Here is a 15,664-nt window from a genome sequence, read left to right as displayed (position 1 = left end):
GCATCGTTTTTGTCTCCTTGCACCTGTTGTCCCCCTTTGTATATATCTGCAGAGTTCTTGTCAACTTGGAATTTCACGAGTCTGCCATTAAGACAAGCCCCTGTTGACGGTCGCCTCTCACTTTCTTGCAGTGGCACCGGCAGGGTCGCTTTCTCTTTTGTCATGGTCTGAGGCACAGCTCTTCTCTGGTATCTGCCAAGTCAAGTGGCGCTTTCACCAAAGTTACCAAAGCTTCTGGGCTTTTCTTAGGAGTCCTTCCAGTCCGGCGATGAGGTGATGACGAGGAACCGTGGAGACTGCACTTGCTCGGTCGGATTCTTCTGTACATTGCCTTTCTAGAAGAATCGTGTCGAAGTTTTTTTTTGTGAGAACTTTTGTTTTGCTTCTGGCGACTGGCCCTATCAGGGGGAGTCGGTTTTCATGACGACCAGTCAATCGGAAGGATGAGTCGAAATCATGTCACGTAGCACACGAACGCCAAACCTCTTTACTTGCAGCTGTGCCAGTTCCAGACCTCCTATCTGAGGAATCTATATGGTTTAGGAATCTTTAAGAGAGCCCGCTACAGTTCACGCGGCAGTCTTACGTCGGAGACAGGCTCAGCTGATCACAGAGGACTACTGGAGAGCGACTTCACCCCGAGTCCCATAGAAAGAGTGACTGAGACCGTTTCCCAGGCGATGACGTAATCAAGGCTCCAATAGCTTCTTATCCTCGGAGCTAGAGGGAGGCTGCTATTCCCCGGCCGGTGACCGATGTGCATAACACAAATTGGCTGAAACGTACTTCTTTCGGTGAATGGGCCAGTCCGACTTCACCAAGACACCTGACTTTGAGAAACGACCTAGTCACGGCTCGTCCAGATACTACAGTTCATAAAGGAAAACAAGTTGCACAGCATTCTTGGAATTCCCGTGGAGGTCTGATATTCCGCTTTGTTTCCCCATGTAATATCCCGCACGGCGTCACTCCTGTTTCACTTCACCTGTTCTGATGCACAGCGGGAAAGACTTACCACACGGAGGGGTGGAAGCAGAAGATCGGAACTATTCCTCTCTTTATCGAGGTACATACCATGAGGGAGACACGTCGCCACTACTTGGACAGTTCGGGACTGATGAAGTTGAACGGGAGAAAGAAAACACTTGGGAAAAGAAACGTAGTCCTCTTCAAGAACATCGTAACACCCGAGGTCTACTCTGGCGTACTCCGACGTGCACTGCTACAATATCTGAAAGAGCATCACACGTCACCAGGGGAAAGGACGAAGAACAACAAAGGATCGAGGAAAGAGACGTCACCGTATCCCCATGCCAGGAGACATCGGCTGTACGACCTTTACCAGAACCGTTTCTCAAGGAGTTGAGAAACAAGTCAAAGAGAGAGGATCTGATGAAGCTTTTGCCCCACAAAAAGCTTGGCCGAAGAGGAGAGGCAGGGAGCACGTGTACTGACAATAGGAAAACAAATAAGAACCCGGGCGGTTCCTTCCCCGGCGAGAACTTTTCCTCATCTCCTAGACTTTCTACTTCCTCTCCGCGTAGGGCTAGCCAGCCGTCGGCAACATCACATGGGAGTGGGCCGAGAAGAAGGCTCCAAGAGCGTCCGGTACTGTCCAGGCAGCAGGCTAGTTGTAGATCTTCTCTCTGTTCTCTTTGGACCTCCGGCCTTCAGGCGCCATCTGCTTCTCCCAGGACTCTCCGTCCCTCTACACGAATTGCCTCCCCGTCTGACTTCAACTTGGCTCGCCGTTCAAGATCCCAGTCATGTCCAAAGATGTCGTACGGCTGTCCCTCAGTTCGTGCACCACGTCCTGCTTCTGCCTCGGCCCCGGTCTCAAGCCCAGCAGCTCATTCGTCCTTCCATACCTTACCTTGTCATCCGTACGTTGCTTCGTTCCCTCTTCCCTATTGCAGTTCTGGAGCCGTAAGCTCGATAAGCAACTCTTCTTTCTCATGCTCTCGAAAGCTTTCTCCTGGTGGTCCGTCTTCAGCATCGTCCTCTATAGCCCGTTTCCCGTTAGTCCCATATCCTGCTTGGACAACTGAGATTGAGGCTTCTTCTTCTTGTTCGGTTTTGTTTCGTTCTCCTTGTCCGCTCTTGGCTTCGCCTCCCCCGGAGGCTCTTGATGCTTTCGCTCCTTTGCTCAGCTCTGACACAGCGTTGAACCCAGACTCTCTTCCCGCTCCTGGTGCACATGAGGGTAGTCTACCGCATGTGTGCCAGCCAACCTCCTGCACCCCTCTCTCTCCTCCTCACCCAACTTCTTCTCGGTCACCTTGCAGTGATCCTCGTTCATTTTCTGATTCCCCTGTACAGTTGCAACGCTCCTTCTCCTTCCCATCTGCACGTGTATTTACTCCTATTCTCCGGCCGCCTTGTCTTTCTCCATGTGCATCCTTTCTGTCTTCATCATCACTGTCTTCTCATTCCGTTTTCCCTCCTGCTTTTCTTTCTCATTGTTATACTGCGCCTCCCTCCACTGCCGTCGTTTCGCCGGCAGCAGAGTCGTTCGCCTCTCCTCCGTCTTTCGCCTCCATCCCCTCAGGCGTAGCACCGGCTGCCTCTGCAGTGTCAACGCCGCCGTGGCTTTCTACCTTTCCGGTATCAGTTGGACGTGAGTTGGACGAGCAACTATGCGGTCTCTCCTCGTATTGTCAATCTCGTACAGGTGTCGCCACCGCGTGCACGTCACTGGGCTCCAGTGTCTTCTTCTCACCAGCATCGTCTTCTCCCCTCTTTGTCACTCCTCGGTCTGTTGCAACGGACACAGAAACACAACAAGACTCCTTGACGGAGGACTGTGAAAACATTGATCCTTTCTTTCCAGCATTCTCGTCTTCTTCAACTCTCTTGCCTCTCTGCTTTCGCAGTTCATCAGCCCTTTCCTCTTGCTCTTCTTGCTTCTCGCCCTTGTATTCTTCTTCACAAGCTCTTCCACGTGGGGGATATATATCGCTACCTTGTCCTTCAAAAAACCAGTGTTGTACCTCGTTCCCTTTTGCCTCGAAAGTACCTGGGCGTTCTTCTCCCCTTACAGCTGGCGCCGCTTTTTCTCCTCCTCCGTCTTTAGAAGCTCTTCTCGAGCAGCCAAGCCTCTCGGGTATAAATCCCTACAATGTTTCGGGTGTAGATTCACCGGATATTATCATCGAAGACACTAGAGAAGAAGAACAGCAGACAACTTTCTCTCCAAGACGGACTGGGACTTCCGTAGAAAACGACTTTCCCAGTATCCTCGCCGAGGCGCCCAACAAAGAGGAAAGCATAGGAATCAACATCAATCAAGGCATCTGCATGGACTTGGAAAAGCAGAGGCAGGATCATGAAACAAGAGAAGTACTAGATACTCTAGGGTGCGCGTTGAGTAGCGATGAAAATGGATTCACTGGGCCGCGTGTGACGACAGAAGACGGAGATGTGAAGAAGACGAACACCGGTCAGAGAGAACACCACAGGCTCAACGGAGAAGAGGGAGAAAGGAAGGAAGAATCCGATGACACATCAAATGTACGACACCACAGCTTTAATCGAAGATCTGCCGACAAGCAAAAGAGGGGGCTATATGGTATCAGGCAAGGAGGGAAACTCAACTTCTCGCAAACACATACATCATTGACATCATACTTGGACGGGGTGTTGTCTCCCAGTGTTGAAGCTTTGAGAGTAGAAAGAGATAGTGAAAAGCGCGATGGCACTGGAATCTCGAAGCGAAAAGGGCACGGCGGCCTCGATTCCCCTCATCAGGAGGATTGTCGAACGGTGACCATGCGAAGTCACGAGGATGCCAAGTCCTCGGCAAGAGAAGAAGTAAAACACGAGCGCAGAGAGGAAGGGAAAAAAAGGACAGTAGACAGCAATCTTGAAGACCATTCCAACAAGGAAGCTTCCTCCCTGGTAGGAGAGAAAGACAAATCTGAAAGAGAGAAGCGGCTAAAACACCAAGATCATCGTCATCATTGTAAGGTAGATGGGGCGGATCATAGAGTAAAGAGCGGAAAAGATAAAGAGGAAGATTTCGAGGGACATCCGCATGAGACTGGACACCATAGACAAGGCAGTGAAGAATCTCTGATATCTACTCTAGGTGATTGCCTGCGTGTATGCTCTCTTGCTGATGCTGTGGCAGGTGCCAGTGAGTCAGGAGGGTCCCTGTCTCTTACTAGGGAGCCATCAAAGATAGACGACAACGAAGAAGAGGAGGAGAGAAGAGTAGCTACGAAGAAGGGAGACACAAACAACGATATGGGTGAGAGGAAGAGAGAGGGAGAAACTGGCGTCAGAAAAGATCAAGAAGATGAAGAAAGGACTGTAATAGAAGGAGGCGAAGAAAAGGAAGGACAACTAAGAGATCAAATAGAAGAGAGAAAAGAGGAAAATAGAGAGAAGAAATGGAGGAGATTGGTACTTTGTCTATTTCTGTTCATTCAAGGAACGGTCAATATCGATAATGGTATAGTTCCTGCCGTACTGGGGGACTTAGGAAGAGAATTCGATGCCACCGCTGCTGAACAAGGTAGGCTAGCTAATGAGTAACTTCTAGATCTCTCTCTATATTTCTATCTCGTCTGTCCTTAAGCTAACTATATATGTAAGTATGTATGTATCTATCTATCTATCTATTCGTACTAGAGACGTTTTTCCCGGCTCCCGTCTATAAGGATAAACAGAGAACTCGACTTTTGTATCTTAAATGCCCGGTGTCAGGTGTAGACTGGCGATTCACGAAAGTCCTAGGTGACACGAGCCCCGATCTTAACCTGTCTATCCTGGCGACTTTCTCTCTTCTCTATTCAGTCTCCAAAACTCTTCGTCTACGTTGCTTCTGTCTCCACCTGTGCTGTCTTGCTGTGATACTAGCTCGTATGTCTCTATTCGTTTATCTCTCTATCTCTCGATTCTTTCAAATGACGGTCTCTATATCCGCATGCTGCTCTCTATATCTAACTCTACGTGTGTGTATCAGGCCTTCTTGGAGCTCTACCTCACGTCGGCATGCTTGTCTTTTGCCCTTTCTGCGCTCGTCTTCTAGAGTTTGCTCGACCCAAGCGACTACTTTTTCTTTCTCTGTCTCTTAACATTTGCGCAATGCTGCTCTTTGCTCAAAGCAAAGGAAGGTTCTTTCTCTTTCTTTCTCGCTTTCTTATCGGCTTCTCCCAAACAGCCTTCGTGGTGTATGCCCCTGTCTGGGCGGACAAATTTGCACCTCACAATCTTCTCACCTTATGGATGGGCCTTGTCCAGGCGGCTGTTGTATTCGGCGTAGTGGTAAGCAATAAGAAGAAAGAAAGACATGTATGTACCCGTCTTTTCCTTTCTGGTCTCCCCTGGAACTCTCCATCCAAAGAAAAGTGTTATATATAACATATATATAACACTTTTCTCAGCAGATCTCTCTCCTTATATATGTGTCTTACGACTCTCGTCTCCATTCCAGAGCTACCGGACGGTACGTTATTTCTACACATCAGTGTTGTCTTGCTTATTACATAGAAACACGATTGCTTACATCACCCCTCGGCTTTAGTTTATCTTCGTGATGGACAGAAGAGAAGGCAAGGACAGAGAGGAAGCTGAAGATCTTGTGGACCTGCAGGCGATACTTACCTTCAAAAAGTCAAGCTTGGTGGCCACCAACGAGCATAGAGAGGTAGAAATGCAACCCCAGTGGCAGATTGTCAAGAAGCTCTTTTTATCCCAGCAGCCTTTACCTTCGCTTTGGTTGTCCTGCTTTCTTGTTCTCCTTTTACACCTGAGTTTCATTACTTTACAGGTATCAGGCATCTGTATTTCTATCTATTCAAACGCAGTAGTACACATATAGGATACAACACGTACGATGAGTGGGTGGGCAGCGCTGGTATCAGGCGGCCTCCTGAGGGAGGGGCGGCCTTGCTCGGAGGGGATAGGACGTAAGTTGTGAACAGATCTGATTCCTATCCAGTAAGCAAGTACACGTTTTCTGTGTGTCATCTTTATTATGGAATATAATGTGAAAGTCAATACTTTGTCACAAAGAGATAGAGCACAGAGAAATGCTTGATACTTAGGTCTCTTCGAAAGAGACACACAAGTGCCTAGCTGCAGAAAGAGAGAACCACGACGTGCCACATGCAATGTGTATTTAGATTGGGCTCTCTTATGAAACCTCCCAAGTAGCCCTGTAGTCACGACACATCAATACTATAGGTGCATATATACACGTCTAATATCTATCTCTGTCGACATATCCGCCTGTGTACATCTTCAATAGAAACCCTTGACTCATTCCTCTCCCCGGCGTTGCTGTACACATCAGGTTGGATACCTGCTAGCGGGGTTCCTAAGGCGTGGACACTGCGATTGGCGTGTGGCAGTCTTCCTACAGATGGGACTGCTTCTCTTTCTTAACCTTCTTGTAGCTGTGACGAAGAACTCTCTCATTGATGTCTGGGATACAGGGGGGGGCCTAGGAGGTAGACAAGAGAGCTTCACTGGCATCATGCTAGAAGACAGAGGAGAAGAAGATGAGGAAGGAAATGAGGATTTAGATAAAGAGAATGGAGACGAAACTGGAGTAGGAGATTGCTTTGTTGGAGAAGCAAGGAAAGAAACGAAAAGAGGTATGAGGCGTCGCGGATTAGTGAAAGGCAGGGTCTCCGGAAAGGCACAGCCCGCGATTACATATGATGAAGACGCGGAAAGAAAGACCAATCTGGAAGGAGATGAAGAGAATACGAGGGCTCTTGGAGATAAGCAAGATGATTCTGATGCATGCGAATCTCTAGCGGATACTCAGAAAGAGAAGGGGATAGAGAGAGAACGCCAAAGTGGTTTAGCAAAGGAGGAAACAATTGAGCTCGACGGACAAAAGAAAGAAGGAAAGGTGGACTTCGGCAAACAGTTTGAGACATTACCACCACATCCATCATCATCGCCTTCTCCTCTCTATGATTCTACTGCTCTCTATGCATCAGGATTCCCTTACCCCCAGAGGCAATTCCACGAGCTTTCTAGAAAATCTCATCTAGACAACAGAAACACGATGATTCAGCAACCTACGACAAACTGTTTTCCTTCTCTATCTTCATCTCCTTGTCTTTCCTCTCCTGGTCTTTCTCGTCCAACAACTGCCTCTCCCCCCCTTGAATCTCCTCCTCCTGCGAAGCGACGTATGTCTCCTTCCCCAACTTCCCTCGTTGAGCCGAAGAGTGGCTCTGACGATCAACTGGGCAGTACTCCCATAACCCAACTGATATCCCAAGAAAGACACGTTGCTTCTCTTGGACTTCCCTGCTCGAGCGCTTCTTCAATTCTGTCGTTATCTTCTACTCACTTGAAAGATCCGTACCCTTTCGTGAGGAGTTCTCCTCACCAAGGCCAAGTTCAAAATAGAGAAACATCTCCCCCGAGCGATGCAATACAGCCGCTTACATCCGTCCACAGTGCGAATGACGAAATGCTGAGTTCTCAGAGGAGAACTGTGGTGGCCGTTTCTCTTGAATCTGGGTCTGCTCCTCCTGGTGAGCCTTTGGTCCCCTCGTCGTTACAGGTTGGTGTCCACGGTTTGTCTACAGCTGCTGTACCTTCTTCTCCATCTATTGTAGATAACTGTTCCTCGTTCTTACTGTTTTCATCTTCGTCTTCTACAAATCCCCGATCAGATGCTATAGCAAAGGTGAGTGAGACAGATGCTAGAAACGTCGGTAGGATTGCTCACTCTGCTGTCTCCCCATCCTCTCCCTCTTCTTCCGAGGTGAAACCTATCTCTACAGAGGTTCCTCTAACTGCATTGGGAGCTCCACTCGTAATGCCTTCCTCTGAAACTCACGGGGGACACTCTGTCCCTACAGTCCCGAAGACTGCACCACCTCCCGAAAGGGTCTCTCCTAACCATCGTCCTTTTCCCCCCTTTACTGAAGTTCAGTCACCTCAACTTGTCCTTAGTGTGGTATCTTCCCCTTCCCGGTGTAGGCCTTGTCTCGCCTCAAACCCGCAACCCTCACCATTACTTCAGCCTTCGTCCTTCCCTCTTTCTTCTTCTCTCCCTTCTCTTGCACCGGCCCCTCCGAGTGGTGTTGGTGATATAACCGGTAGACAAGATAGACATCTTCCAGCTGAACCTTCAGAACAGAGTAATCTTATTGAGGCGCAAACTGCACTTCCGGCATTCTGCTCACCTGCCTTACCGCCCTTCAGCCAGTCGGGAAGTTTGGTGTCTCATGCTTTCATTCCTCCGCGGCAAGCGGCGCCCTCTCTTGTTGACTCTGCCTCGGGACAGACCGTAAGAAGGTCTTCTCTGCTCGGAGCTACGAATGTGCTCCATAACCCTGTTGTCGTGACAGCTGTAGATGCCCCCGTTCTTTCTCCCATACATCCCACTGAAGTCTGCCCTCAGGGTTTACCAGAGCTGTCATCGTCTTCTGTACAGAGTTCCTCGCCTTCCTCACCTAGGGCCTTTGTTTATCTTGATAATAACTCAAGCGCCTATACTAGCGAGAAGACAGGGGGACCTGAGAAGTTGAGTCACTCACCTGCACCACCTCTGCCTCCGAAAGCTCGTCCATCATCGGTTGTTATCTTATCTCGTCCCCGACCCTCAGAGAGTAGTAGCAGCCCTACGATACAGAAGAGCAGGTTTTCCAGTGTACGTCCAGCATCTACAACGGGATTCCATCTTTCTTCTCGGTTTGCCAGTGGAGGCGCGGGGGGCGGGCGTTTTGGTTGGGGGGGTGGGAGTCGAAGCACATGCGGATCTGGAGCTGAAGCGGAAGCCGCTGCTGCTGCGGCTATACAACGTCGATGGAAACAGAGACAGCTGATTTTGTCGTCTATCAGTCATGCATATATGTGTGGAGATGATTGGGTCTGGGGTGTAAGTGAACGAGAGCGACGGGAAAAGAAAGAGCTAAAGAGAGACAGGCGTTCATCGGAGATCACGAAAAGGCCCAGCAGGAGAAGAGAGGCGATGACTACTGAAGGAAGAGAAACGGACACAGGACCTCCGCAAGAGAGAACCAAGGAAGATTTGAAGACGAGTCCGGAGAGTACCGGCAGAGATATGATGGAGAGAAACATAGGGCCAGTCCCTGAAAGAGAGATGAATCCAGAAAGGAAGAGGCACGAAGCCAACAAGAGAAGTGAGGGAACCATCAAAGACGAAAACCCAGAAACCGCAGAGAGGAAAAGTGGTCTCAAGATCTCGTCACCAAACGAAGTCGAGAACGAGAAGGGAGAAGGAGGGGGCAGCGCCATGGTGACCAGTGTGACTCCAGAGAGGGAGACTCTTCAAGGGAAGAGAAGAGGTTTTTCTTTCAACTTTCGTTCTCGGGAGAAGATAAAACAGCATACAGGAGAAGTAGGGGAACAAGAAATGATGGAATTGCAAGGGAGAAAGAAAGAAAGACATCGGAAGATTCACTCGTTCTCATCAGCGGTTGAAGCCGGGAGCAGACCAAAGAAACAAGAAGGAGATCATCATGCTTTTGCGTCACAGTTGTTGCCATCCAAACTTCCTTCGATGACCAGTAGCTCTCACTGTCCTAAGCCTCGGAGCTTCTCTGATGTAGGAGAAGAACGTCCCAGCGTCTTCTCTCCACAAGGAGGGCGTCCATCTTCTTTTTTCACAAAGAGACCTGCTTTTTTCTTCCAAGGAAAACTTAGCTCTGCCTATCTACATCACCATGGAGACCACGCACCCACAAGTCTTCAACAGCATGTAGCTGTCGTCCAGACAGGGCTCCAGCCTCCTCCAAACTCAGCTGATGCTGGTGCGAGCCTCAGCTACTCGACAGAGAAAAAAGGGACGGTGTACACAAGTCGAGCAAATACCGGGGAAGACGATACTCTTCCATGCTTTCCCTCCCCTCCTCCTCTTCCCCTTCCGCCAACTGCAGCTGTCCTTACAGTCCATCCGAGAAAGAAGAAGGAAAGTTTGAGAAGTTTTCACTCGAGGGAAAATACAGAAGGACGAAGACAAGGAACTTCTAAGACAGGTCGAGGAGGAGGAGGAGCAGGAGCAGGAGGGGGGAGCCATGTCATTTCAGAAGCATGGATAAGAGGTGGAAGACTTCTTCAGTTCTCTCCTCCTGTAGGTCTAATTGTTTCTGCTGGTCTCGACTCTGGTTCTCCTCCTGTTCTCCTTACTGGTTCAGGAGCTGAGATTGGGAAGAAAGCAGGGGGAGCAGGAGGAGAACAGCTGCACGTCGTCGCGGCCACTGCTGCTGCCTTAGTCGTAGCGAAGAAGAAATCGGAACGGAGACGACGAAGGGCAAGTGAAGAGAGAGGTCTTTCAAGGGCAGGAACTGCACCTGCGAAGACAGCGGGGGGAGCGGGACCCATGGAAGACAGGCGGACGAGACTTCAGAAAGGAGAAGGGTATAAGGTTATGAAAGGGAGCAGTATGGAGCGAGATGAGAATCAACAGGAAAGATGGAGTCAAGAAGAAGTAAAGGGAGAGAAACAAGAGAAAAAGAAAACACTCAAACGGAAAGGAACAACGACTAGTTGCCCGCGTAAGGAAAAAGATGATCCCGCCAATGAGTGTCCTGTCCTCCTGTTGGAAAGTGGAGAGATTCCAGAACAGGAAGCAAGACAAGCAGAAGACGGACGAGGGTTCGTAGAAAGGAGTGAAGAAGAAGAGGAAAAAGAAAGACAAGACACAGAAGGGAGAGACGCAGATGAAAAGCTTGCCGGGAGACGGAAGAAAGGTCGAGAGGGAGACACAAAGGAGAATCCGCTCTTACTAGGGAAAGAGGTTGAAAAGAAGAGAACCCGAGCAGAACAAAACACACTTTGTTTACAGTCTTCTTCCTATCTTAAGAGAGAAAAGACAGGAGAGATGTTTAGAGGAAAGAGAGAAGAAGGAAAAACACAGGGGAGATCTAACCGCCAAGGAGAAGACAATTTGAATGGAGAACATGAGGCTAGAGAGCATAGAGACATAGAGGCTGGTGAAGAAGGGCAAGCAGAAGAATCGAGGTGTCATGACACCCGGGAAAAGAAAAGCAGTGCGGGTGGCTTCAACATACATCATCTGAATGAAGGTGACGCAAACGCTGGGTATCTATCTCCGCAACTTTTAGACGAAGGAAGAACAAGGGAGGAGAAGCACCGTGATGACCGAGATAGCTGGGGGGAAGACTTAGGGGCAGTAGATGAGAAAAAGGAAGAGATCCGAAGAAGAGAGGAATGGAGGAGACATGGTGGATGGGGCTGGCGATTGTTGTCAAGGTGGAGAGCAGGAGAGAGACGAAGAAGGAGAGATGAAGGAGAATCCTCAAGCAAGAGAGGAGACGAAGGAGAAAACGAACAAGGAAAACGATATCGGGACTTAGGGAAGAGAGATGGTCATGACACAAACAACAGCATGGAAGAGGGGAGGCCAAGCAAAGAAAGCGAAACTTCAAGTCAGCAGCAAAACTCTTTTTCTGCCTCTTTCGCGTCTTCTTCCTCTGTTGACCTCACACCTCCACGACACAGACGAGAAGAAGAAGTCCGTCGAAAAGAAAAACCACATCTACATCAGAGAGACTTGAAAGAAGACAGAAATGGTGATGGTGTTAACCTCTCTTGTAGCTTTATTCCTAAGCCCCAGTTTCCACTATTGAGAATAAAGAGACTCCAGCAACAAGGAGCAGAAGACAGAAGAAGAGGTAAACGGAGAGATGAATACATCGTGCAGACAGAAGATACCTCTCCCCCAGGGTCATCTCCTGAGAAACGTCTTCCTGATGAGAAACCGTCTCCAGGCAAGTCATCTCCTGCGAGGTTAGCGAATCGCAGTATATCCTTTCCTCTAACGGCAAATAAAGAAAGAATAGCAACGGCCTTGGAGGAAAACGTCATGGCGGTGCCATCTCAGGATTCCCTGGACGAAGCCATCGTCGATGGAGAAGGAAGTGTCCGATGTGGACGACAACCAAATGAACAACCAAAAGGGACTTCTGAAAGGGCTGCAATAGATAGCAGCGTTGAGAAAGAAGTAGAAGAAGGAGCGAGACAAGGAGAAAAAGAAGTAGTAAGGAAGGGAACAGAAGGGGAGGGAGAGCTACTAGAAGAACACGGTGTCGAAGAAGTTATACCAAGTGCAGTAGTTGTTTCAGCAGCCATCAGAACCAGCCCGAGTCCGATGAGCGACCACCCTGTCTTCCGTTCTACACCCGAAGGCATTCTTGAAAACCCTCTATATGAAAGCACTCAAGGAATCATAGCCTCATCTCTCCTTCTTCCTCTTTCTAAAGAGACTGCAACACCGGAAGAGATGAATGTCCCAGACATTTGTAAGGTAGCCCAGGAAACCGTTGATCTTCTGCACGAAGAGGCAGAGAAACAACCCGTCCCTCCCAACAGCAGTCCGATCTCGGGGGCTGTCTTATCTACAGTTCTCCTTTTACCTCCTGACTCTCCCAGCAATGTATCGTCTTCTTGTCCATCTTCTTCCTTTGAAAAGGAGACATCAAGTATCCATGAACAACCTCTTTCGGCTCCTCTGCCTGCAGATAAGAACAAGAGCAAATTGCCCATACACAGCTCATTAGAGCAGCAAGTCAGCGTAGAAGAAGTCCGAAAAGCAAGGTCACCGACTACCGCACCTGATGGCCTACCTCTTCATTCCGAAAAGCAGGATACATCTCTCCCCCCTGTGCACTCCTCTCTCGTTGAAAATGTCTCGTCATCTACTCCAGACCAGGAAGACGTACACGATGACGGTGTCGTTGTTGCAAGTCTCGTATGCCTTCCGTCACCTTTGGGAGAGGAAGAGGTTCATATCAAGGAAGAAGTTCATATACCTGTATCACTGATTGGGGAAGATGAAGTGGAGGTTTCAAACTCGATTGAACAAGCTCCTTCCTCTCTTATCCTTGTGACCGTTGAGGAACCCCTCGATGCTCGGGAGGAGAGGACGTGTGATTCCTCGCCCTCGTCATCTCGGTCTTCTCACGCGGAGACTCTCGAGCGTGGACGGGACGGTGAAGGATATATGTCAGCCGTCTACCAAGATGAAATGCCTCTATCTGCTAAGAACAGAAAGACAGGAGGCGAGATGAATCTGGTGTCCGAAGACGAGCCGTTGCTTGAGTCTCCGGAGATGACTCATGTATCTGTGGTCCTGGGCCACAGTCTTACGAAGGATGAGAACGGTAACCAGAATGATACTTCGTGCTGGCTTTCTCCTAAGAAACCTGTGAGGAGCAAATCAGACACAGCGCAATACAGTTCCTACAGCTCGAGTTATAACCTACCACATGGCTCTTCGATACCCTCATCTTCTTCGCTTCCCGTGCTGCCTCAGACCTCTCCAGTCTTGAGCCTTTCTGCCCCCTTAGTCTTAAAAGCAACAGAAAGACCACGTGATAACGTGCGAAAGCCCCTGCATGATCCCGAAAATCCAGACGAATTACGGTCTCCTCCAGTTGCAGTTACGGAGGGTAGATTAGACGATCAATCAGATCACCCCCTGGGAGAGATACGTATACCCCCGACGACCGTAAAGGCCCTAGTACCGCTGCACACGGTATCTTCCGAAAACAAGCAAGGAGATCCGAAATCGAAGGAGCAAGAACAGATCTCTCTCACTTCATTAGTCCAGTCGTCTCGTACGGATCCACACTCGATAAGTAGCAGTGCGAAAGAAGAAAGTGAAGACCAAGAGAAGAGCTATCCGACGGTCCTGACCGTGCAGGTGACTGAAAAAGATGACGAAGTAGAGTCAGTGAACACCCCGCAATCCCGAGTTGGTTCCCCGGGCAAGAGAATGCCTCTCCTATTCCCTCATGAGTGTAAACCTGATAGTTCAGGACAAGAGAAAGAAAATCATAGTTCCACAGCTTTGATTGAGGTGCACGTGGCTGACGGAGAATATATCCACACCACCACACCACATCGGTCATCTTTGAGGCTAGGATCTCACCATCTACTGTCAGAGAACATTCAGGGTCATCCCGAATATAAGCCGACGTACATAAAGGAGGAGCGTCCTTCTGTCCGTGTCCCTTCGGCAGCATTTATACTTCCCCCTGGACAGGTCTCGCATGCCCAAAGCAAGAAAGAGACAGATGGTCGGGCGCGTGGAACGAAAGCATCTATAGAGGTAAATAGCTCAGATCATCAAGTGGTTACTATTGGTGGCTCAGCGACGGTCGAGGAGAGGGGGGTACCTAACGCATCGGTCAGTGTTCTGAGAACGAAGCAATCAGCGGAAGTGCCTGAGGAAGAAGACGACGAGGCGAGAGAACCCCCGCAGCCACACAGACAAGAAGACAAGAGAGCAGAATACAAAAAGGAGAGGAAGACAGACACAGCAACTCTCGGAGAAGAAAAAGAACGTGGAGAACCCCAAGGAACTGGAAGAACCCTTGGAGAGAAAGAACCCACACTCAGATCTAAGAGTGGAAATATTGAGAGGGAAGGGAGGGCCGGGGTTCATGGTTCTCATGAGGAGAAGTTGAAAAGTGCTGAAGAGACAAGAGAAAGGGAAGAACAAGAAGAACAGGAAACTAACGCTCTATCCTGTACAAGTTCAGAAGAGGATAGTGAGGAAGAAAGCGAAGAAATTCGAGAAAGAAGACCGCTCTTCAGACTTTTAAAGTGCGATGATTTCTATGTGTTTTCCTCAGACTCTGGCAAATCTGTATCGAGAGTCACCAGACACATGCATATCTGTTCAGTATCTAGCTGCCTGCCTGGATATGTCTACACGTTGGGAGTATCTCTACTTGTCGCATTGAAGGTTTCCAAGGCGTCCACGAGTGTCGATGTCCGTGGTATACATGGGAGTCTCGAAGGTGGAAGCTCTATACGGGATACATATGTATTTAAGTGGATCTCAATACACCTATACCTCTCCATCTGTATGTCCATACAAATCCAAGTTCGCACGCCTCTTGCTAGGTGAAAAGCGGGTATGACAGGGTTGTTGAAAGGTGACACATGAGGTTGGGTGAGTCCGTCATCCGTATTTGTAGCTCACTCAGTTGGTTGGTATCCATTCAAGTCTCTTAAGGAAGGACAGATTCCTCTGGTACGGGAATTTGTGGTCTACCTATATATATAGATGGAGAGATATGCCCTATACACAGACGTGCTTGCATCCGGTGATTCCGGAGTGCGTAGAATATGTACCTTAAGTCCGACTGAATGACTGATTAAACAGCGGTATGTACTGGATCGTAGCATCGCCCAGGCAAACAAGCTTAGCAGCACTTTTCTAATAGGGACACCCAGACGTACTTTTGCACAGGTATATGTGAAATAGAATATATGGAGAGAGAGGTGGAAATGATGATGGCGATGTCGATGTTGAGAGAGATGGCTGACCTAAGAGGACTGCTTGTTGGTATCAGACTTGGTTTGTTATTTGTTCCTTGCGTGTGTATAGAAATCCAACATACATGGCCTTGACTTTAGCTCTTTGCGCTCTTTTCTTCGAGGTCACCGCCATACAATTCTGGGCAACCCGATTCTTTGAGGAAGAGCTTCACGTAAGAAGCTGCACTGGGCTACCTCTTTTGAAGGCTTACGGGAAAGACAAAGAACCATACTACTCCCCTCGTTCACGCCTCGCATACACACAAACTTGGTAGCCGTCTAAGACAGTAAGACACACCTCTAGGGGCACGTGCCTATAGTAGGACTACCTTTACAAGCTCCTCACATCAACAGGGAAAATCTTCACTGTAAACAT

The 15,664-nt window shown here is 49.0% G+C and overlaps 1 protein-coding gene across 1 annotated transcript; it reads left to right on the top strand.

Annotated features, from left to right (window-relative positions):
* Positions 1-693: 693 nt before the first annotated feature.
* On the top strand, positions 694-13,435 carry CSUI_004399 (uncharacterized protein; the record flags this gene model as incomplete). Its single annotated transcript, XM_068064590.1, has 2 exons — positions 694-12,473; positions 12,585-13,435. Coding segments are annotated over exons 1-2 (6,957 nt in total), but the record flags the coding sequence as incomplete, so codon positions are not given.
* Positions 13,436-15,664: the final 2,229 nt, after the last annotated feature.

Source organism: Cystoisospora suis (genome assembly GCF_002600585.1).
Source record: "Cystoisospora suis strain Wien I chromosome Unknown contig_2043, whole genome shotgun sequence".
Taxonomy (NCBI): Eukaryota; Apicomplexa; class Conoidasida; order Eucoccidiorida; family Sarcocystidae; genus Cystoisospora; species Cystoisospora suis.
This window is presented reverse-complemented; position numbering and strand designations above follow the sequence as displayed.